General features: G+C 42.1%; 1 protein-coding gene across 3 annotated transcripts; it reads left to right on the top strand.

Annotated features, from left to right (window-relative positions):
• LOC124115837 lies at positions 1-24,709 on the top strand. 3 transcript variants are annotated; one of them, XM_046476981.2, is made up of 6 exons: positions 1-219; positions 8,398-8,455; positions 10,970-11,045; positions 12,242-12,417; positions 16,126-16,218; positions 21,649-24,709. In XM_046476981.2, exons 2-6 carry the CDS (start codon positions 8,416-8,418, stop codon positions 22,368-22,370), a joined length of 1,107 nt encoding a protein of 368 aa, XP_046332937.2. In that variant the 5' UTR covers positions 1-219; positions 8,398-8,415; the 3' UTR covers positions 22,371-24,709. The 3 variants fall into 3 exon arrangements, with proteins under 3 accessions (XP_046332937.2, XP_046332939.2, XP_046332938.2); XM_046476982.2 differs by lacking the exon at positions 1-219 and adding an exon at positions 5,867-6,181; XM_046476983.2 differs by lacking the exon at positions 16,126-16,218 and having other exon boundaries at positions 5-219.

Below are 24,709 nucleotides of genomic sequence, written 5' to 3'. Positions count from 1 at the left end.
CATACAGCTCAAACAGCTTACCCAGAGCTGCTCCTTTTGTACCCGTAGGGGTATTGCGGATATGTTAAACCGAATCGTTCAATCGGGCGACAGCAAGCCCCCCGAGAACGAGTGGTCCGCCAACTGAAACTGGCGTGTTTGTGTAGCTAATGAAGTGTCTGTAAGAAAATGAAACGTGACGGGATATACCGGAGCTAATCGTTACGGGACAAAGTCAAGGTAGGTTGTTTGTGTGTGTTGTGGAGGTCTTGGGATTCTGGACGCAGTGGAGCCGCTGTCGACAACCGTGGAACACACGTACTGTTTCGGGTGTGTCAGTCATGTCGTTAAGCGATTGGGACGGTAGGCGAGGCGTCATGTATTCAGTTAATAAACTCATGTCCGAGACTAGGGAAAATTAAGGATTGTGTGTGTGTGTGTGTGTGTGTGTGTGTGTGTGTGTGTGTGTGTGTGTATCTGTGATGTGTGTGTGTGTGTGAGAGAGAGAATGAGAGAGGATAGGATGTTACACGTCATAATTATAACAAGAGTGACAAAAGCGTGGAAAACATACATACAAAAGGGAGAAAATGTATAACGAAATAGAAAATGGGGAAGTGGAGAGAGAGAGAGAAAGAGACAGAAAGAGAGAGAAAGAGAGAGAGAGAGAGGGAGGATGTGTGTGTATCTGTGTATATGTGAGTGTGGAGGGGGGAGGGGGGGGGGGGGGGGGGGATGTTCCAAGCAATACACTAAAACCAAAAGTGATAAAAGAGTTAATGAATGAGTTGGTGTTATCAAACTGTGTAACCAGTTACAACTATGTACTCAATCCCACTTAGACAGCACACGTTTATTTACCAACACCAACATCCTGTTATGACATGAAAAGTACATAGTTCGCCATCTTCTTCTTTGAACAGACACAACACTGTGCACTGTTACTGTACAGCGCCTATGAGGGCGTGTTCTACATTATGGGTCCACACCTAAAAGCTAATATTTGTTTGCTAGCATTCCGTAAGTTAACTGCACGGCATCCATACAGAGTTACGCTTGGGACGTCATGGCATGTTACTGTTTTGAGTCATCCCTGCCATGACAATATGACATACAAAACCCTTAAAGCTGTGAACAGCCCTTCGTCGCTTGCAGTCATGCTCCAACTAAATTTAGACACGCGACTGATACCTTGAGAAAAGAGATGCGTTTTCGCAATCGAACAGTGTTCGATAACAGGAGTTCCACCAGACAATAAATAAATTGTTTCATGTTCCTGGAACTGAGAGACATTGCCGTTGTGATCTGGAGTGATACATATTTATTAATATAGAAGCTTAACGATATAACCTGTGGCTTTTCCAATGCTTACAAGAAACACATTTTCATATCATTTACAATCTATGCATGTTATGAATAGGCAGTAAACGTTTGTCACGCATGCATGCGGTTTCGCTATGAAAGACGTGTACTTTTGTGAGTTGCGCCCTTAGACGAACAAATATCCGAGTTCCTATTTCAGTGTGGTTTTGGTTTAAACATATTTTTGTTTCAAAAGAAATCTGGATCGGTACACAAGCAAAACTTGCTTATGTAAATGCCTCTCCATGTAGTAACTTAGCAACAGCTGGTTATATATTAGATAGTGCTAAACTTAAACATACCAAATGCACAAATGAAATACATGAAGCCAATACATTGGAGCAAGTGGTGTCTGTGAAATAAGATAATGCAGTTTTCCATACTACATGCACAAAAATATCTTGCTTTTGAAATGAAATCGTGAACTGATTGAAGAATAGTCATGTTTGTAGAACTGTTGACTGAACTACTGCCATGTAATATCGTTTTTAAATCATACCCATGTGTGTAGAAATACATTATGTTTCTGATATTATCGTATTTTTGACAGGTATAGAAAAAGTGAATTGCATCTTCAAAGTGATATCCACAAGTGCAGTCTGATATGTCTGATACATGTCGTCTAAACTTTTCAGCGTTTACGTCACTGTAGCAGAGCCAAACGCGACAGTGGACAATTTGGCATGATCTATGACCGTATTTTAAGTCAAAATTATTAATAATTGTATCAAAACGATTGAACTTGTGGTTATCAACTGCTTCATGGGTTATGTTCATTAAGCGTACAAGAACCCTATGATCCTGGGTTCGAATCCCAGATTCGCCCCGATGATTCTTGGTTTGTCAGCACTATACTCATGTTCCCGTTTCATCAAACTGTTTACCGTCTAAGACATGCATCACTTCGGGCTAAGCTGGGCCTCGTCTCTAATATCACAATAAAGTTGACAATGCGCATAGGGAGCCGGGAACCAGCTTACACTTCGGGCTTCATTCAATCGCTTTTGCGCCGTGATATAATTGGAATATTGTTCAAAGGCATCACACATTATTCTACCATGAATTCATTCGTGACCAACTCGTGTTATTCCGGGACAAGCCGAATAGCGACTCGTGCCCAAATCATGGCCATTTTTAGTGACCGGGCTCCGTCTTAGCGCAAACGGGCATACCTAAAACAGTTATCAACTCGTTGCGTAATGGTTTACATTTATTTCCCCATATATTATATCATAATGTATTTCAGATTCAAATTAAAGCACATCGGGACGTGCGGAATTATACAGTATAATTGAACACATTTAACTGTGTCTTGGGTATATTTTTAGATGCAAGACATATGTAAAATCAAAAATTATTTCTGAGGGATTCTTAGAGGAAGAACATTCTGATTGGTTTGTCTTATTTTCGCACAAAACATTCACCGATAGGGGGACGAGTCTTCTTGCAGGTTACGGAAAGGGGCGAGTGGTGACGAATTACATGAATTTGGAAAATACTCGATTTTGATTGGTCAGTCAGAGGTATCAAATCACAATAAACCCTCTCTGAATGAAACATCCGATTTGACGGCCGCATCACCGCGGAAGCTGATATTTCGAATAGTAATTCTTTTCTTTCATTTTCGGTAGGCATATTTAAATAACTATATCTACAATTATAGGAAACAAATGCAAAGTTGTGGTTACTACAGTATTCAAAGCTTGTGTTGCAATATATCAAGTGCAAAAAAAACACAATAGGAATCTGCAGAGAGAATGTATTTGAAGGTTCGAGGAAAAACAGAGAGCTTGCTGTGTGGCGCTTTTCTATATACGACTGTGACGTCATATCTGTTGCGTCACAATGAGCGATATGGCGTCATAATGGTGACGTGCGATGTAGAAGGAAATCTTTGCAATACTTGCTTAGTTTTCAATAGGCTGCCCACCTCATGTTAGCCTACAAAGATGCTGTGCTACATGTTTCCAGTGCCTGTCATAAGTTTGTGTGAAGTATTACGGTCTTAACAAACTGCTTGAGCATATTGATCGCCATATTTTGTTTAAAGGCCGCTGTGCGGTGACTCCGTAAGTTGTGATCCCACTCAAGAAGCTGGACTCCACCTATGCGGCTTCACCTAACATATTTGCTAACACGAAGGAGTTCGCGTTTTATTTAGTCATGGTAGAATGGAGATAAACATACTGTGTTTAAAATGTAGGTTACCTGTAGATTTAACCGCGCTACATTTAACATATGCAAGTGCGTCGTTAAACAACAAACAAAGAAACATTTGAAACCTCACGCTGCGCGTTCGGTTCCAAATTCAATTTAGCGCTGTAAATCTACAAGTAACCTAGCTCTACCAGAACACAGTATGTGCGCGTGTATCTCCTAGATATCATATATGTAAGGATAAACTGAATGTACTTAAAGCGTGAGTTGCATGAGTTTATAGCAACTCAAACATGGCATGCAGAGATTACACATTCTTCTAAAGGTATCACATATCGCATATTTAAACTGAACTCGTCCTTGAAAAGTATTTATTAGTTATCCCTTTCTCTTTGGCCGTAAAATTCCTTGTTTAGAACCTCATGCCACCATTTACCTATTGAACGAGGTAGGTGGCCAAAATCCCCGTCAATGAACGAACGTGTAAACTCTGCGACATGGGCGATGTTGGTGATGAATTTCATTATATTTTTGTCTGTCCTTTTTTCAAACCCCAACGGAAAATATATGTTCCAATTTCATATGCTAAAACCCCAAATATGTTTAAATTCAAAGAACCTTTTAATTGTAAAAAAATAAATGTTATTAAGAAACTCTGCACATTCTGTAATGTCATTATGAGAACTGTAAAATCTTCCATGTAAACCATCCCGCCATCTAATGTATTTACTGTTTGCAAATTTGTACCTCATATGCCGAGGATCCCGGCTTGAGCGTAAATAAAGTGTCTTCTGTACTGTAACAAGAATATGGTTCCCAAATTCAAAGCAGGATCGTGACTTTGTACATTGAATGTCTGCAGGATTCAATAACGAATGTAGGTCAGGGTGCCGTTGTACAAAGCGATCTATGCGCTGAGGTGATCGCAGCCATACCTTAACATAGACTAACGGTGTGTTATGGGGTTTAACGTCGCGTCCAAGATTATTGCACTTATATAGCGACGTGCATGCACGTGTATGTGTGTGTGTGGCTGCTTGTACTAGTCCGGACTGATGCCGATTTATAGTGCTAGCACACTGAGATACCATGCCGCAGTTTAACATGAATACCCCACTCAGACACAGTATTCTGACTCCGAGCCGACCAGTCCTTGTTTTAGCCCCTTAATGCCGAGCGCCAGACAGGGTAACAACAAGTACCATCTTTTAACGTCTTTTGGTAAGACGCGGCTGGGGATCGAACCCTGGACCTTCCCCTCTCCGGGCGGACGCTCTACCATTAGACCACGGAGGCGGTCACATAGACTAACGACAGTCGTGGCGCTAAGACATAGTTTTGTACGACGGCGCCCAGGTGGTTTCAATAGTATATGCATGGCCTGGGTTAATGTGTCATCGGATCAAGATTATTGTTGGTTTAAACATATTTATTTTCACAAATGTGTGAAAATGGATTGGTAAACAAGCATAGCTCTTATGTAAATACCGCTCCATTACACATAAGACATATTACCATAAATACACCAATGAAGGTCAGGTGCAACAAATGAATCGTACATGCCAAACTAGATGTGTATATATAATAAATCTATTTGTTCATCGATCATTGTTCATCGACTACTTTCTGGGTTATATCACAGACACGCTGCCACAATAGAGCTGGAATTATGCTGGCCGTGGTTTAAACAAATATTCTCTCTGGTTTAACAGTTATTTGAGCTGGATTTCGGGAAACGGTGTTGCCCTTAATTACGACGATGCGTAAACAGTGATTGAGTGAGTTTGGTTTAACGCCGCTTTTAACAGTATTCCAGTTATATCGCGGCGTGTCAGCTTAATGTGGGAGGCCCGAAGTGATGCAGGTCTCAGACGTTTACCACTTCAGTGAAACCCACAAGCACGGTATGGTGCTGACAAACCTAGAAACATAATCGGGGCTGACCGGGATTCGAACCCACAATCATAGGTTTCTGGCGTGCCCAAGGGACGCAACTCTGCACAGCAAATCGCGGCGCCTTAGACGACTGGGCCTGCCGTGCACTACCCCCGGAGGGGACTCAACCCAAAATAAAGTACTGGAATTTGTACTTCACTAAGAACGTGTTTAATCACGTTCTAAAATGGCATTGTGTATTCCTACAAAGAACAAGTTCCCAAGACTATCTTATCCGGAACTGTTTAAGGAGAACATGTTCACGGACGCTATCGCCAGAACACAACATATCTTGCCACACCGGTTACACGGCTTTCTTTTAAAAACTCATTCATTTGGTAACATGTCTTGGGCTCGTGTCACATAGATGCAAACGAATGTTTAGTAATAATCTATTCGCGTACTACCAAAACCTGTTATTCATATCACTTGACATGCGGGTAGCTGGAACGCGCAGTCAAGGAATATTTTACCCCCAAGGAACCCTTTAGTCTTAAACCATCCATGCGTGCGGCGTTCACATTGAGGAAGGCTTCTGACAAATAGTGCACGGACTGTGTATACCTTGGAATGAATAAGTGATGATTCATGGTATAAGACCTGCGTTATTTTTGTTAGTTTCTATGGTGACGTCACACATGACCACACATGTGTACATGCATGAGACATGTAGATACGATGTAGTGTGTTGATGCTGGTGCTGATATCGTGCTATGAAGCAGGATGTATATTGTGTTACTCAGATGAGGTGAGGTGAAATGGGATTTTCTAGCTAGTTTGAATACATGACGCTTTGTTTATGGATAGCAGCTTCTTTTATATTTCTCATCTTTGCACATTAATCCTTTCCCATCGGCTTTGTCATCATATTGTTATCATTGTACATTGATCCTATGTCATTGGCTTTGTCATTATATTGTTATCATTGTACATTGATCCTATGTCATTGGCTTTGTCATTATATTGTTATCATTGTACATTGATCCTATGTCATTGGCTTTGTCATTATATTGTTATCATTGTACATTGATCCTATGTCATTGGCTTTGTCATCATATTGTTATCATTGTACATTGATCCTATGTCATCGGCTTTGTCATCATATTGTTATCATTGTACATTAATCCTATCTCATCGGCTTTGTCATCATATTGTTATCATTGTACATTGATCCTATGTCATCGGCTTTGTCATCATATTGTTATCATTGTACATTAATCCTATCTCATCGGCTTTGTCATCATATTGTTATCATTGTACATTAATCCTATCTCATCGGCTTTGTCATCATATTGTTATCATTGTACATTGATCCTATGTCATCGGCTTTGTCATCATATTGTTATCATTGTACATTAATCCTATCTCATTGGCTTTGTCATCATATTGTTATCATTGTACATTGATCCTATGTCGTTATATTATCTTTGTACATTCATCCCGCCTCGTGTTCTGTAAACATCACGATATATATAAAGTACTCATATATGTGCACTTACTTAGGATTCAACTGACGGAGGGGGAAGAAGTAGCTCTGAAACGTCGTACAAAGAATAGAAGTTGCTATCCATATGTCATGTGTCATGTATTCACGTTCTCACAAGATCTAAATGCCTATTAATAACATTGTAGCTGGTTATTCCACTAATATAGCGACGTGCGTGCGTGTGTGTGTGTGTGTGTGTTTGTTTGTACTAGTCCGCATGAATGCCGATTTTATAGTGCCAGCCCACTGAGATACCATTTAACTTTTAACAGTTTAACATGAATACCCCACTCAGACAAGGTATACTAACTCCGAGCCGACCAGTCCTTGTTTTAGCACTTTAATGCCCAACAGCAAACCATTCATTAACATATTTTGGTGTAACGCGGTCAGACGATCGAACCACCAACCTTCTGCTTTGGGCAGGGTGTGGGTGTAGGTGTGGGTGTGGGTGTGGGTGTGGGTGTGGCTGGGGCTGGGGCGGTTGTACTGCACAAACAAGGGCGGATCCAGCATGTTTAAAAGGGAGTGGTCAATAATATCAACATCCTCTATCAGTACATTTTACTGCCTGTGCCGACAACATACTACATTTTGTTCCCCCCCCCCCCCCCCCGGCCCCAAACACACACACGTACCCATCCCCCACACCTCCGTCTGGATCCGCCCATGACAGAGTAGGTACAGAAGACTGCAAGATTACAACGTAACTGGATGTAACCATTCACGTTGTAAGTGCATGCGGATATGGACGTGTTATCAACTATTTCATGTGTGTACTGCGGATGTCAACCGAAATAGAGAGTGAGTTGGGCTTAACGCCGCTCTGAACAGTATTCAGTTCAATCACGGCGTATCCACAGCTTGATACCGGAGTGACGAACACTGGACTTAATTTGGCAGACATGGCATTAGGACGAACCTGGGATTCGAACCAACAATCAGTGTCGTGGCACAAGCTCCACAGCGATAGCGCGAGTGTAAGGAAGGTATCACGCGCTGGGAAAGAGCTTGGTATTGGCACGGCTAAGGGGCGCAACTCTAGTGGTCTTACTCTTTAACTCACTGTACAGAGTTGTGTCCCTTAGCTGCCGCATGAATTCACTCACTACCCAACCCTCCAAGTCAGTGTTGTTGTTGTTGTTTAATGCACTCAGCAATATTCCAGCTATATGACTTCGGCCTGTAAATAACCGACTCTGGACCAGATAATCCAGTGGTTGACCATCCGAACCCGCTAGTCGCCTCTAACGACAAGCGTGGGTTGCTAAAAACCCAATCTGACCCTGATCTTCGCAGTAGTCTTGTGTATACTTCGTTTCTTAACATCAACAAAGATTGCGTTCTGAATGAAGTTCTTATATATGTTCTAAAAAAAGGCACTTGTTGATTTGCTGTGAATAAATGCATTATGATTCATACTGTTTCAGCAAGTATGAATTAATATAGATTAACCATAAACTGTTTATTTGTTTCAGATATAATAACTGCTAGCAATGGATAACGGTGGTACCACTGTTGGTGGTGTTAAGCTGGGTGAGTATGTACATGTTTATTGATGCGGGATGGTCTCTGCAAACCCTTGCATCTCAAACTGATAGGGCGGTCGGGTAGCCTAGTGGTTAAAGCGTTCGCTCGTCACGCCGAAGACCCGGGTTCGATTCCCGACATGGGTACAATGTGTGAAGCCCATTTCTGGTGTCACCCGCCTTAATATTGCTGGAATATTGCTAAAAGCGGCGTAAAACCATACTCACTCACTCAAACTGATAATTCGAGCATTAAAAGTGTTTCACAATGGTTAAACGTTTCATTAAGAACTATATTTTGAACATTGTAATATTGACCTTAATACGTATAATAAAGTCTGTATTTTCATTTTCTTCGAAAGAACGTATGAACGAATTCAAAAATAAAATCATTGTACTGCTATTTTTACTGATGAGTGAGGGATGTAGATGTTTGTTTCTTGTAACTCTCACATCTCATCTCTAGATACCACAGTTCTAACAAGACGTACTCAGTTATTTTAGTTCCATTTGAAGCAAGGTCGCAAATCACAAATTGAGTCCCTTTGTCACCTGCATGCTGAGAATTCACGCGAACATGTCTTAGGTACAACTGAAGCGGTTTGTGTGGCCGAGTGGTCATATGTTCTGACTCATTGTGTAAAGTTACGTCCCTTGGACATGCCAGAATCTGCTTGTTGAATCACAGTTTTCAATTCGGTCTATGAACACTGTATCAGTTCTCGTGGACTTTATCAACGCCTGTGTGATCGCGAGATTTCCTTAATCTGTCTTTGAGCCCACACTCTGTGAAATAGCGTCACAGTGTGTTAAACCTGACCACTCGTATAATTGTATCAGCTGATTAAAGAACGATTATGATGACAACAGCACCCAAACTTTTTCATCAGCAATTGTATGAACCGTTGTGGTATATACTACTCAAAATAAGTTAAGGACCACCCGATTCTTTCATATTATTATAGTTAATATTTCATGCCACGACATATTCTTTCCATGACCTCCCGATTCTTTCATATTAGTATAGTTAATGTGTAATGCCATGACAGATTAACAACAGTAATATGAAAGAATCGGATGGTCCTTTAGTTCTTTTGAGTAATATACATGCTGCGCCTTAACGTGTTCAATGTGTGAGTTAGCGCATAAGTTTCACTTCAGTCAGCAATATTTTTGATACGGCAGTCTTTTGTCAACTTAGTCGGGCTAGATTAAGTAGTGGCTTACCACGTGAGGTGCGATCCATGTCGTTTGGGTACGATGGGACCCATGAATCCAACTCTCATTTCATTTGACTCTCATCTTCCCGTGGCAATGGAGTTAACTGACTGTAAAAGTGCAGCTTCCAACCTTGCCGAACTACGCTGGAATTTCTGGGCTCGATCGTAGCGCCACCTGTGGCTATTACGAGTTATGTCCTTTCTATGTCCCTCCTATTAACCAATCAGATTCCATCTCTCATATCACCTCCATTTGCTTCAAACAAAATGGCGGCGCCCAGTCAAGACGATCTGATCGATAATCAAGATCTATATTGTAATAAAACGGGTCTTACTTCGCAAAGTGCATCATATCACTTGAGCACCTTGATTAAAAACATGAAAAGATTTGGAAAAATACCTGTTGACGCCGAATTGGCGGTACACATGCCTTGCAAATCCTGCAATCGACCGAAATCTTTACGACAGTTTACGAACCGGATGTTGATTTAGTTCCCCGGTTTTTACTGGATTTTGCATAGCCTCGTTAGTCCAGCCAAAATATTACTCCATAATTCCAGCCTAGTTCGGCAAGGGTGGAAACTGGACTTTTATAGTCGGTTAACTCTCTTGCCTCGGGAAGATGGGGATGAGTTAGTCTGTTTGGTTTAACGCCGTACAGTGTTTCAGTTATGTTAGGGGGTGTGGGATTGATGTGTGAGGACGTGGTGCAGGTCTCAGATGTTCACCACTTTGGTGAAGTCGCGGTAGGGTAGCCTAGTGGTTAAAGCGTTAGCTCGTCACACCGAAGACGGGGTTTCGATTCCCGACATGGGTACAATGTGTGAAGCCCATTTCTGGTGTCACCCGACGTGATGTTGCTGAAATATTGCTAAAAGCGGCGTAAAACCAAACTCACTCACTCACTTTGGTGAAAGTCATGAACACGGTGCTGAGAAACCTAGAAACATAATCCAGATAAATGTGGGAATCGAACCCACAATCATACGTTCCTGGCACGTTCCGCAGCTCCGCACAAAGAATTGCAGGACCTGAGACGACCGGGCCACCGCGCCCCACTAACATTGACGTCACCCAGAAGAGGGAGGTGTGCTCCTGCCCTGGATTCCTGGGCCCACTTGCACAAAGCGATCTTAACACTACAACTACTGTAAGCCTATGTTAAAGTATGGGAGTTACGATCATCTTAGCGCTAAGATCGCTTTGTGCAAGTGGGCCCTGGTATTTATTAAGCACTCCGGCAATATCTAATATCCTACGAGCTCTCATGATGCATCAACTATTCTTTCTATATCTTCCAGAGACAATCGTGTATATTGGTATCGCTGCCGATGTCGTGCTGGCTGTCGTGGTGGGGGTCCTCATCGTCTGGTGGAGGTAAGCTCTCCCTCGTGTTCGAACATAAAAGAACGAGATCAACCAGATATCAAACATACATGTTGGCGATGTTCGACAGATCCAGATTTTTTTTACGTACAGCCCTTGATGATCCGGGTTGGAATAGGTCTTTAGTAACCCATGCTTGCTGTAAAAGGTGACTATGCTTGTCGTAAAAGGCGACTAACGGGATCGGGTGGTCAGGCTCGCTGACTTGGTTGATACATGTCATCGATCCCAATTGCGTGGATCGATGCTCATGATGTCAAACACTGGATTGTCTGGTCCAGACATGATTAATTACAGACCGCCGTCATATAGCTGGAATATTGCTGCGTGCTCATTAGAAAGTAAACCAACAAATCTATATGAAGAGCTGCACTACAGACCTACAAAATGTATCTTGTCTCGAGGCCCTGATGTAAACTGCAGTCATCATCTGGTGGTACGACAAAATGTATTCATTTCTTTCTCTCCAAGAACCACAATATGATGTGGTATCTGTTATCGAAAAGTTAACATAGCTGCGGTCAGCGTAACCTCTTTCCATCTCTTTTTCTTGGGGTTGTCCGGTAAGAAAAATTTGCCCCGGGTTCTGTGGGACATACAGCGCATTTATTCATCTCCTGTATGCTTCAAATCACCACACCAATCGCTTCCTTTCTCACTTACCTCCAAATACACATACATGCACTTTATTTAATCAAAAGTGAAATTTCAATACGGTTTTTCAGATCGAAATCGAAAACCAATAGGGGTCTTAAAAAACAAGATGGCGACCTTCTCAAAACCACCAACGTTTTTTGTTTTTTTTACAAGGAATCCATACTCAATGTTCACTTTTTAAATGATCCGGTAAATTCCAATTGTATTGTGGTTTGTGATCACAGAATGCATCCTTCCTTTTCCAAAAAGCTGCATCAGCCCCTGGGAATTATTCTAATTATATAGAGGGGTGGTGGGGTAGTCTAGTGGTTAAAGCGTTGGCTCGTCACGCCGAAGACCCGGGTTCAATTCCCTACATGGGTACAATGTGTGAAGCCCATTCCTGGTATCCCCCGCCGTGATATTGCAGGAATACTGCTCAAAGCTGAGTTAAATAATAATCACTCACTCTAATTATATAGACACATGCGTAATATAGACAATCTTGTACTGCATCACAAACGTAATCCACGTGCATCCTCTGTCTTCAGGAACAATTCCAAGAAAAGACGGGACGCGAAGATACAGGCATATCGAGATGCTGCTGCGGACTCCAGATCGGATTTCGCCGACGACGGGTCAGTGACCCCACGACAGGTGGACAGACCCCCTGACCAGGTACAAGGCCATCAACAGCTAGCTGGGGAGCGAGTGGCCTCCCGGTCGGGTAAGTGGAACTGAACCGTTTGTTTCTATACGCCTTATCAATTGCTTGTGTAGCTGCACCTTCCTCCCAGGTCCATGGTCAGCAAGCTGATACATAGATTGAATGTCGCTTTGGCCAGTTGACCTTTTGCAGTGCTTCGGCTCAGGTCATATGTTTTTTTATACAATATATTGAATAGGGGTGACTATTGGTCTGGAAATCACTATTGCGATAACTATTGATATTGGAAGAAACTATTGCGATAACTATTGATATTGCAAGCAACTATTGCGATAAATATCGATAGTGTTCAGTGTATCGTTTTAGTTGGATTTTAGAGTTGAATTAAACCTTGGAACTGAAGTTTCCTTTGAATGTGATAACCATAACAACAAATAAAAAGTAAAGTTTGAGATATGACTGATTTGTTTTTTCTTTACCCTCATAATTTAAGAAAAATATACATTTGAACAGCATTGCATATATTTTATTGATAAGGTAAATATAATCGAAACTATCGATATTCCTAACTGAAATCGATACTATTGATCGGAAATTGATTTAACAATCGATTTATTGACTTTAAGTACTTACCAATAGCAATATATCGATATTTCGATTTATCGTGACACCTCTAATATTGAACAAATACTTGATTTTATTTCCACATTGGTTCAAGGAGAGTCCCTTATTCCTTCTGCTAAATCGGTTCATAATAGTTGATCAAATATCACAAATAATCAAACATTTTAAATCGATGATAAGTTGATGAGATGATTGTACCAAATTTCACTCAGAGTTACAAGTGAGTCCCTTGTAGGCAGATAAGCTCCATCACCCGCCAAATGGGTCAATCTCTGGATTTCACCTTCCAAAAATGTAGTTTATATTATCATTCAACATATTGTGGAGGCTTGACATGCCCTGGGCGGTCGGGTAGCCTAGTGGTTAAAGCGTTCGCTCGTCACGTCGAAGACCCAGGTTCGATTCCAGACATGGGTACAATGTGTGAAGCCCATTTGTGGTGTCCCCCGCCGTGATATTGCTGGAATATTGTTAAAGCGGCGTAAAACCATACTCACACACACACTTGACATGCCCACCCGAGCCTTGGTCCTGTTGATTGCTACGGATGTTGTAGGGGAATGACTGAGGTAGCTTTGATATATTGTACTACTTCTTTGACTGACAATGTAGCAGTTGGGTACCGCGCTAGTGTCTGCACTATAAGGTCACAGCTGTGTAAGGGGCGGTCGGGTAGCCTTGTGGTTAAAGCGTTCGCTCGTCACGCCGAAGACCCGGGTTCGATTCCCGATATGGGTACAATGTGTGAAGCTCATTTCTTGTGTCCCCCGCCGTGATATTGCTGGAATATTGCTAAAAGCGTCGTAAAACCATACTCACTCACTCAAAGCTGTGTAAACCAAAAAACCGTCTTCTACACAAGTTGCTTGTCACTGATATAAAATAATTACTGTGTTCTGAATTCATAGCCATTTTTCACTTCAAATATTTTGTTGTATGTAAAAAATACTGAATAGAATATATTATTGTCACAACGTCAACAGAAAGTCAAAAGTTTATTATGTAAATAAAAATTAAATACGACAAAGTTAGTCTTTACAGAGTCTTTTTCTTACAGATATATTTATTTAAAAGCAAAAATATTGTACCGAGTCCTATTTAGTTTTTTTACAAAATGGACAATGAACCACATGCTCTGACAAATGGGGGTTGAAGACTATAGCGTATTGTTACTCAATATTTTACTTGGTAACTTTGTTTGTTGTTTAACGCCGCATTGAGCAATATTCCAGCTATATGACGACGGTCTGTTATTATTCGAGTCAGAACCAGATCACCCAGTGATTGACATCATGAGCATTGGATACGATGACATGCAATCAACCAAGGCACCTTGCCTGACTACCAAATCCACTTCGTAGCCTCTTTCTACAAGCATTGGTTGCTGGGGACCTCGATTCCTAACCTGAATCCACACAGGTCTATACGGGGGGCACGTGTGGCCAGTCGTCTAAGGCGCCGCGATTCGCTGTGCAGAGTTGCGTCCCTAGGGCACGCCAGAAACCTATGATTGTGGGTTCGAATCCCGGTTCGCCCCGATTATGTTTCTAGGTTTGTCAGCACCATACCCGTGCTCGTGGGTTTCACCGAGGTGGTAAACGTCTGAGACCTGCATCACTTCGAGCTTCCCTCCCAAATTAAGCTGACACGCCGTGATATAACTGGAATACTGTTAAAATCGGCGTTAAACCCAACTCACTCACTCACTCACGCACAGGCCTAAACAATAACTCAACAAGTTGATTCGATTTTGGTAAATTCATTTGTTGGAACTTTAAGAACGCCACCGACAGAGCCAAAAGGCTGGAACACCTAACTTAGCATGTGACCTAAATACTTCTTAATGGAAATCTGCAGTTTTGGTGAGTATGATTGTACGCCGCTTTTTGCAATATTCCAGCAATATCACGGTGGGGGGCACCAGAAATGGGCTTCCCACATTGTACCCATGTGGGAATCGAACCCGCTTCTTCAGTGACGAGATAATGATTTAACCAAAAGGCTACCCCACTGCCCCTCATCACAGTTTTATAATTAACACTTTGCCTAAGGCTTTATTGTGTGATCTGTGATACTACATTTAGCACGATAATGTAAGCCTCGTTTTTGGAATAATCATGACTTCCTTTAATACAATATTACGTGTGAATGTGTATGAGAATTGTATGAACACTTTAAGCTATGAGCAAGAGGGACTGTGTAAGCTAAGACAATTTGGGACAGTTTCCTTGCATTGGATGGAAAAAGTGAGTGAGTGAGTTGGGTTTAACGTCGCCTTAAACAGTATTCCGGTTACATCACGGCGTGTCAGCTTAATGTGGGAAGAAAGGCCGAAGTAATGCAGGTCTCAGACGTTTACCACTTCAGTGTAACCCACGAGCACGGGTATGGTGCTGACAAACCTAGAAACATAATCGGGGCGAACCGGGATTCGAACCCACAATCATAGGTTTCTGGCGTACCCAAGGGACGCAACTCTGTACAGCGAATCGCGGCGCCTTAGACGACTGGGCCACCCATGCCCCCAGATGGAAAACACTTTAACAAGGAATAAACATAGCGTGAAAGAAGCGGTCGTTGACTTCCTTTAATACAATATTATGTGTTGATGCGTATGAAAATTGTATGAAAACTTTAATTTATGAGCAAGAGGGACTGTGTAACTCATTTATGAGCTAAAACAACCAGAAGATCTAACGAGGTCTCTCAATGTATTTGTCCCTGCTGGAAAATTTCAATTTAATATTCGTCAATGAACCATTGCATGACAATTGCATCCCTTGTCTTGTCACCGTGATGATCCGGTGTAGAACAGGTCTTCGGCAACCCATGCTTGCCGTTACAGGCGACTATGCTTGTCGTAAGAGGCGACTAACGGGATCGGGTGGTTAGGCTCGCTGACTTGGTTGATGCATGTCATCGTATTCCAGTTGCGTTGATCGTTGTTCATGATGTCAGTCCAGACTGGTCCAGACTCGATTATTTACAGACCGCCGTCATTTACCTATAATTTTGCAAAAACAAACAAACAAATATCAAATACTGTGCTAACCATATTTCGTTCAGTCTTCAACAAAGTACTAGTATATGATTTGGATATTCTGAATATTCTCCAAAAACTATTGTGGGGTGATAATTTTATAGTTCATCGAGACATGCGAATCGGGAACACCGAACGTGGCCTTTATCAAAACGGGGCTATGGCGTGGTCGATGCATTGTGTACGCTCCAGTGAAGGTAAGTACAATAAATAGTAGTTCTTCTAGGACTAGGTCTAGGTTTAGGACCAAGAATAGGATTAGGACTCTAGACTTAGTCGTTTGCCTTATGTACACGTCACTACAGTACCACTTTTAGGTCTCACGAAATAGTTTTCTTAATGGCATTAAAGTTGGACCGTTGTATGTCAGATTTAAGGAATATCCAAACTATGTGATTCCACATTAAACAACGCATGTCATACTTATGATTAATGGCAAAGAGAGCTTGTTCATCTTGGATGTGCATAATTATGCCTTATCGACTCGTGCTTTATATTGGTTAACTAAAATGATATAAAATGTTTTATACCCTGGACACATTATTGATTGTTATATATTATACCTTATATTGGTCGTGTGTCGATGCTTAAATATGAACAGTATCTTGTGATACGTCGTTGAACTTTTCGTTCACATAAAAAATTCGCATATTTTTATACTTCGCAGGAAAATGCTTATTTCTTGGTTTTCCCGTGCTTCTCGTCTAATAGAGAGTTGGTCTAGCTACAGAAATATATACTTTAGTCAGTCGTTTGGCACTAAGCGTTGTTGAGCCATGGAAGCGAGGTGCTGATAGTTCCATTTGGGACGAACTCTTTGGCGTGATCGTGAGAGGTGGGAGATGTGGGGGTGTTAGTTTGGGCGTTGGGTCCGGTGCGTGAGGCGTGTGTTTGGTGTGGGTGTGGATGGCGTTGTTGGTGTTGGTGCGGGTGTGTGTGGATGTGGATGTGGGTGTGGGTGTGGATGGGGTTGTTGGTGTGGGTGTGGATGTGGGTGTGGTTGTGGGTTTAGGTGTGGATGGGGTTGTTGGTGTAGGTGTGGGTGTGGCTGTAGGTGTGGGTGTGGGTGTGGGTTTGGGTGTGGATGGGGTTGTTGGTGTAGGTGTGGATGTGGGTGTGGTTGTGGGTTTGGGTGTGGATGGGGTTGTTGGTGTAGGTGTGGATGTGGGTGTGGTTGTGGGTTTGGGTGTGGATGGGGTTGTTGGTGTAGGAGTGGGTGTGGCTGTAGGTGTGGGTGCGGGTGTGGGTTTGGGTGTGGATGGGGTTGTTGGTGTAGGTGTGGGTGTGGCTGTTGGTGTTGGTGTGGATGTGGGTGTGGATCTGGATGTTGGTGTGGGTGTGGGTTTGGATGTGGATGTGGATGAGGGTGTGGGTTTTGGTGTGGATGGGGTTGTTGGTGTAGGTGTGGGTGTTGGTGTTGGTGTGGGTGGGTGTGGATCTGGATGTGGGTGCGGGTGTGGGTTTGGGTGTGGATGGGGTTGTTGGTGTAGGTGTGGGTGTGGCTGTTGGTGTTGGTGTGGGTGGGTGTGGATCTGGATGTTGGTGTGGGTTTGGGTGTGGATGTGGATGTGGGTGTGGGTGTGGGTGTGGGTGTGGGTTTTGGTGTGGATGGGGTTGTTGGTGTAGGTGTGGGTGTTGGTGTTGGTGTGGGTGGGTGTGGATCTGGATGTGGGTGTGGGTTTGGGTGTGGATGTGGATGTGGGTGTAGGTGTGGGTTTTGGATGTGGATTGGGTTGTTGGTGTAGTTGTGGCTGTTGGTGTTGGTGTGGGTGGGTGTGGGTCTGGATGTTGGTGTGGGTGTGGGTGTGGGTGTGGGTGTGGGTTTTGGTGTGAATGTGGGTGTGGGTTTGGGTGTGGATGTGGGTGTGGGTGTTGGTTTGGGTGTGGATGTGGGTGTGGGTGTTGGTTTTGGTGTGGATGGGGTTGTTGGTGTGGGTGTACGTGCGGGTGAGGGTGTGGGTGGGTGTGGATGTGGGTGCGGGTGTGGCTGCGGATGTGGGTGTACGTGCGGGTGTGGGTTTGGGTGTGGGTGGATGTGGGTTTGGGTGTCGATGGGGTTGTTGGTGTTGGTTTGGCTGTTGGTGCGGGTGAGGGTGTGGGGGAGGATGTTGGTGTGGGTGCGGGTGTGGGTGTGGGTGTGGGTGAGGGTGCGGGTGTGGGTGTGGGTGAGGGTGAGGGTGAGGGTGTGGGTGAGGTAGGGTGTGGGTGCGTGTGGGTGTATGATCATATATAAAGACCAGGGAAAAACTGCGACAACAGGGAAGAAAATATGCATTCCTTACATATATAAAACAGCATATAGAGAGATAGATTCAGCACGACAGTTAGTCATTCCCAACACGCCTGGCATTCTAAAATTATCCCGATCAACCGATGAGCGTATATTCAAAATTCATTCTCTACTCTCTTAGGATTGTACAACCATTGTTGATTGTCAGGGTACCCGAACCGTTACACATTACTGAAATATATTTGTAATATATGCACTTTGATTAATGTTAAGATATAACCAATGTCAAAGTCTTCTCTTGCGTGAACGTTACGTGCACTTAATCTTTTGTAACAACCCATGATTTAGTTATTTTGTTACTAATCATAGCAGTCAGACATGTATGCTAATTATACATTTGTCATTAGTGAGGCGTGCTTATAGATTGTGTTCTAATATAGCTTACACTCCTTAGATGACTTGTTGCAGTTGTGTACATAAACGATAAATTCTGGCTTTAGAAAGAGCACAGAGGTCCATTCTCAAAATGGCACAGGGACTTCCACGTCATACTAGGTCTGACATAGTTAATGCTCTTCTCGGCTGGCTCCCCATAGAATCATTTATCAGCATCAGGAAACTATTCTTTCTTGGCCACCTCTGTAATTGTTCTAATCATCTGCTTTCTAAGAAGGTTTTTATGACTCGTATCTTCATGTATATGCATAAGTGTCCATCCACAAGTATGGGCTTTGTCCCAGACATATGTCGCATCCTCCACAAGTACTCACTGTTCTGTCACCTGGAGGCATTTCTTAGTTCCGGGACATTCCTGGAACGGAAGATATGGAAAAGAACAGTCAAGGAAGCCGTGAATACTTTTGAAGTACGAGCATGGCGGGAAAGACTTTCATCAGACCCTGACACTTTGCACTTTAAGAGAATTCATCCGGATGTGATCACACACGTGGCGTGGAGGATAGCTAGAGAGTATCCTGAGCTAAAGGCAGCTGCCTGTCCACATGTGTGCGATGTGGAGACCGGGGAAATTACATGGTACCTGTACACATTGTGGTATTAACTACCACGACTTACTGACTCACGTACTGTGCCACTGTGTGAGTAGGGGAACAATAAGAGAGAACTTATGGTGTGACATTGGGTGTATAGGTACAGTTGACATCAGCGTTGAACTCCACAGCAAATCAGACTATGATCTTGTAGCTTGTTCGCTGTCCTGTAAGCCACCTTTGGATACTGATTCAGATACCAGTCGCTCTTACTCACGAAGTGTAATTCGAGGACTCTACCGCTTTCAATATAATACGGAGTTTACTAAGAAAATCCGTTACCACATTGGTATATGGTGGTATTCTCTGACAATGTAATTATTTTCATGTAATTATCTTTAATATTATACCTTGTAACACTCCTATGGAGGAATAAAAGTATATATATATATAATCCGTTATTAGGTAGAAAACCTGAAATGTTTACAACACCTGATTCAGTAGACAGTATACATAAAATCCGAAAGTTTGCCTAATATTTTAGACATAATAACTCAATTTAAATAAGTAAGAATATAATATTCAACAATCAGGTATTATACATATCATATTCGACGTCATAAGCGCCAAGGGCGCTCTCAAAATTAGAAATGGGGGCCCTTATTAGAATGTTATTTTGTGGGAGAAAAAAAACAGAGTTGAAAGATAAATTTCCTGGTTTATGCTGACAGCCTGAAATGTTTATGTACGATAGATATGTTTTTCCAGAATTTAATTGCCCATAATTAAGAGTGCATATAACACACGAGTGCGTATAATACGCGAATAAATAAGTCTTGTGTACATTAATCAATCGGAACCGGTGCTAATTGGGATTGTTCACTGGGGTCTTTTAAGTGCCCGACGAAAGAAAGAGTGAGTGAGTGAGTGAATATTGCTTTACGCCGCATCAGCAGCCTTGCAGCCATTCACTGTGACCCGACGAAGGAGGGCAGTTGCCCAGATGTGGAGCTGCTGCAAATGACAATGGCCCGAAAGAAAACCCTTTAGTTTGATTAAAACTGAAACCGAAAGAATTAACCTTTCCTTAATCATTTCTCAATAATAACAAAAGAAAAACAAACTACTATGTACGGTAATCAGTCGTATCACAGGTAGCGAGACGTCATTCGCCCTTGGTCTTCAATTCCGCCATAAATGGGAGAAGGCAATTTTAGGAGCTATTGGAACATCCATTTTCAGAGGTGTTTTTTATTATTTAATAGTGCAGTGAATAATTCTGGTACCAAGAGGGTTAAGACCTCTCAAAACCGTGGAAGGTTGAGGACTGTTGCACTTTATCGATTCAGTCTACCCTCCATCTGCAATCTAGGGAGTATTTACTTCTCTAAATCAAAGACGCTTTTTTCTAAATCTTTGCACTGGACTGTTCCACCTTACATCATGAATGAGGGGTCTTATGTGAAGGTGGTGGTAAAATGGGGTTCAAGTACCATCATTTACCGTCTTTTGGTATGACGCGGCCTGGAATCGAACCCCCGACCTTCCGCTCTCCGGGAAGACGCTCTTCAAGACCACAAAGGCGGCCCCGTTGTATGAACCCAGTCGACTTGGCCGTGTTGATACAGTCTGACGCCATGCTTGTTTACATCACTTTGCAAATTACCTATGCCGACATATGACAATGCGATTGATTGGACAGTTGTTCAGCAAAACCAGGAAATTTTCAAATAAGTTGTCTGCCCTTTACCTGATACCTTGTGGGCCGTTTAATAATAATTCTATCCATTTCAGGTATAACGGTGGATTTCCGATATCTCCAACAGAGTATGCCTAATAGTGTTACACACATGCATTTCATCATGTTGTAGGTCACGTTAAGTCTTGTTGTTTGATCACTGTTTTTAACTGTGATTTATTAACTTTTGATGCATTAAGTTAAACATGTATCTACCTAGCGTAGACACACCCTTCCTTTCAATTCATTAAACTCTTGGAACAATTAATGACTATTCATTGGTAATGCATTGTAGATCTGATCTGGGCAGAGAGTGTTTGACACTCATATCAGATGAGAAAAACAAACTATTCGGCATTTTCAATCTAAAAAAGATGAAATAATTAATAATTTGTGACTTAATGACTAATGAGTATTTATTTATTATATCAGGAGTGAGTGAGTGAGTATGGTTTTACGTCGATTTTAGCAATGTTCCACTAATATCACAGCGGGGGACACTAGAAATGGACTTCACACATTGTACCCATGTCGGGAATCGAATCCGAATCTTCGGCGTGACGAGCGAACGCTTTAACCACTAGGCTACCCGACCACCCCTATTCTATCAGGATCTTTGAAATTATATTCACCAAAAACGGAAGTTAACAAACTGTTTTTATGTTTGCAGTTCGCACAGAATTCACAGAGGTGGAGGAAGACTTTGGGTTTCTGAATGATAATCAATCCGGAAAAAGTCAGCAGAGTGGTCATGTGGTGTCCGGACCTCCACCCCACGTGGTCGGCGCTGCAGATACCCGTGTGTCCTTTCATGAGGCCATTAACTCAGAAAACCAGGAAGATGGAGCATATACCGTGGAGAATGACGAGAGGGTGGTCCACAACCCACTGTCAGCGTCCCGTAAGGCTGCAAACGCTTTCGAGGAGGAAGCCACAGAGGAACATGAAGTAGCGAAGTCGGTTTACTACACCTACAACGACCCACCGACACTCGAAACACCACAAGACGACCTCGTGGAGGGTGATGAAGCAGGTGCCCCTTCATCCCTGGACTATCTTGAACCTCTTCAAACCTCAGCAGCTTATGAGGAAGAGGAGGAAGGGGGCCGGGAATCGGTAGCATCAGAGGAAGAGTATTCCCCACCATCACCGCCCCCTCCACCTCCACCTCCACTTTCGCAAGAGGATGAGACGGTATTTATAAATGAGGAGTTGCGGACGACGACTAACCACTACTACTCTTCTCTTGATAGCCAGGGCAAGGATGTTGGAACCGAAGGTGAAGAGGTTCGGATCCACGATATGGCAGAGTGGTCCAAGATGAACTTTGGAAATGAGGAGCCTGAGAAACGTTATATCATTCAGCTGGAGGACAGTACTGATGTCATGTGAGATGCTGACATACTGCACGTCATGGTCGATTGTAGTAACATACATGTATAATATACTCCATTCCACAGTCACCTGTGAATGCTTACGGTCCCTTTGCAGTGTAATAGGGATGCTTGCCTATTTGAATAATCAATGAAATGAGTGTAATAGCATAGACGTAGTCAAATTAGCTCAGTAGTATAGGTGATGGGGGTACTGGTTCAGCTGAGACAGTACCCCCATCGCCTATACTACTAGCTCTGTTCCGCGCATGAAGTTTGAATGAACCCTACTGTTTCGTCACTATGTCACATGTTGCATAAGTTGTAATCTGAGCGCTCATTGGTCAGGGGTTTGGTTTGGTGGCTAAATTTAGCGACTACCCAGAGAAGACATACAGACAGATATTTTATTTACGTCTCACTGTGTGTACAGGCATACATAAATACATTGATAAAACATTTTAAAATATACACACACATTTCCTTTTGGAATTATGAGAGACTAAATCTAAAATATATACAACATAATTAATCTGAAAATAAAAAGGTATAAAATACAATAGCTAAAAATAGATGCACCCATTACTATGTGCTATATAAAAGACGACGCCTGCGTTCGAGTATTGCATAAGTGGTTTTGGCAACAATATTTACTAAGTCAATAGAGGAGAACAAATAACATAGTTTATCAACATCACTAAAATCATAATAACTTTCATTCATCTCATATGCAGTACATTCCATGGCATGTCTCAGATCATCATATACAGGACATTTCAGTATAACGTGGGTCTCATCTTCTGTCTCATTACAACAAGCGGCTGTATATTTTCACAGGTGATGGAGAAAGGTCGTGTATACACACCCATGAATGAATATAACGATGACTGCGCATATGTTTGTCGGTACACACATGGTGTGTGTTCTCGCAGGAAGGTTGTATTGCCAAACAACATTTGTCAAAGAGGGCTGATTATGTCTCAACAAAGGAGTACTTTACTGTACGGATTTCAAAACTCAACAGATTTTTTGTCTCGTAAAACTTTGCCATCAACATTAGTGCTTCCTTTGAACATGAACGTCTCGTCGAGTCAACAAAGACTTTATTGCTTTAGTATTACATGGAATGTGTATGAAAGCAATAATATAAGTTGTAGCTTCTAACGGAGACAATAAGGTTTAATATTCCCTGTGTGTTGTTGTGTACCCTGAGCGAATGTCTTTCGTTGAGGTTGAGATACAAAGCCTTTGTTGCCCGAGTGACATTTAATCTCAACACTCCGTACGTCTCAAGTCAATGTTAACATACATTACGCAACGCCGTTTCACTGTAAGGAGCTTGGTATGTCTGTTGCAATGACAGAAGGATTTTGTTTTCATTTGTACTCCGCTATAGCTGGGGGACATTGAAATATTTACCGCCATTGACCAATAAATTCAAGTATTTCACATATATGGTGAAATAAAGATGCCAACATACTGGCAATAGAACATATGACGATTTCAGAGTTATTTCAAGTTTGTTATATCTGTGGTTGACTGTATAAGTCGATAGTAAGTTTTGTTTCTTAATTTGATTAGCAGCTATCAGAGTTAAGCTTTATGGAATAATATATACAATAATCAGAAGGATCGTGGTGAGGCCTTGCGAGGTCGTGGTGAGAATACTTTTGATTAGATTATAGAGCTTCTATGTCAAGTATTATATGATTTGTTAATGGATAACCATGTTTACTGTATATTTGTATATATCCATTTAAAGGACCTAACGTTGACCTTATTGTCAATCGTTAATAGAACGCAATTAACAGGTATGTTGTTAACAAATCATAGTGTACGATCATTCTTGTTCTTATATGAACATCAGCATTGTTTTGTTTTTAAAATTAGCTGTAAGAAATTGGATTTTGTATGCTTTGAAATCAAATATGGATCGATAGTTTAGTCTGGATATAACTGGAATACTGTTAAAAGCAGTGTGAAACTTAACTCACTCACTCATTAGCCAGTGGAGGGCTGTCAGGTAGCCTCGTGGTTAAAGCGTTCGCTCGTCATGCTGATGGCACGGGTTTGATTCCCGACATGGGTACAATGTGGGAAGCCCATTTCTGGTATCCCCCGCCGTGATATTGCTGAAATATTGCTAAAAGCGGCGTAAAACTCACTCACTCATTAGCCATTCGACCATTTGATATTATGTTGGATCTGGGGTATATATTAAATGGTCACCCCCTTAATAGTTGTTCAACCTAGAGAAAGGAGCTATGTGTAGTGTGTAGGTACAACGTTCCCCTTGCTGAATCTAAAAGAATATTTTTTGTACTTTTTATATTGAGAATAAAAATGTTCTATGCTTCA

This window comes from Haliotis rufescens, unplaced genomic scaffold, assembly GCF_023055435.1.
Source record: "Haliotis rufescens isolate VD_foot unplaced genomic scaffold, xgHalRufe1.0.p SCAF_12, whole genome shotgun sequence".
NCBI classification, from domain to species: Eukaryota; Metazoa; Mollusca; class Gastropoda; order Lepetellida; family Haliotidae; genus Haliotis; species Haliotis rufescens.
This window is presented reverse-complemented; position numbering and strand designations above follow the sequence as displayed.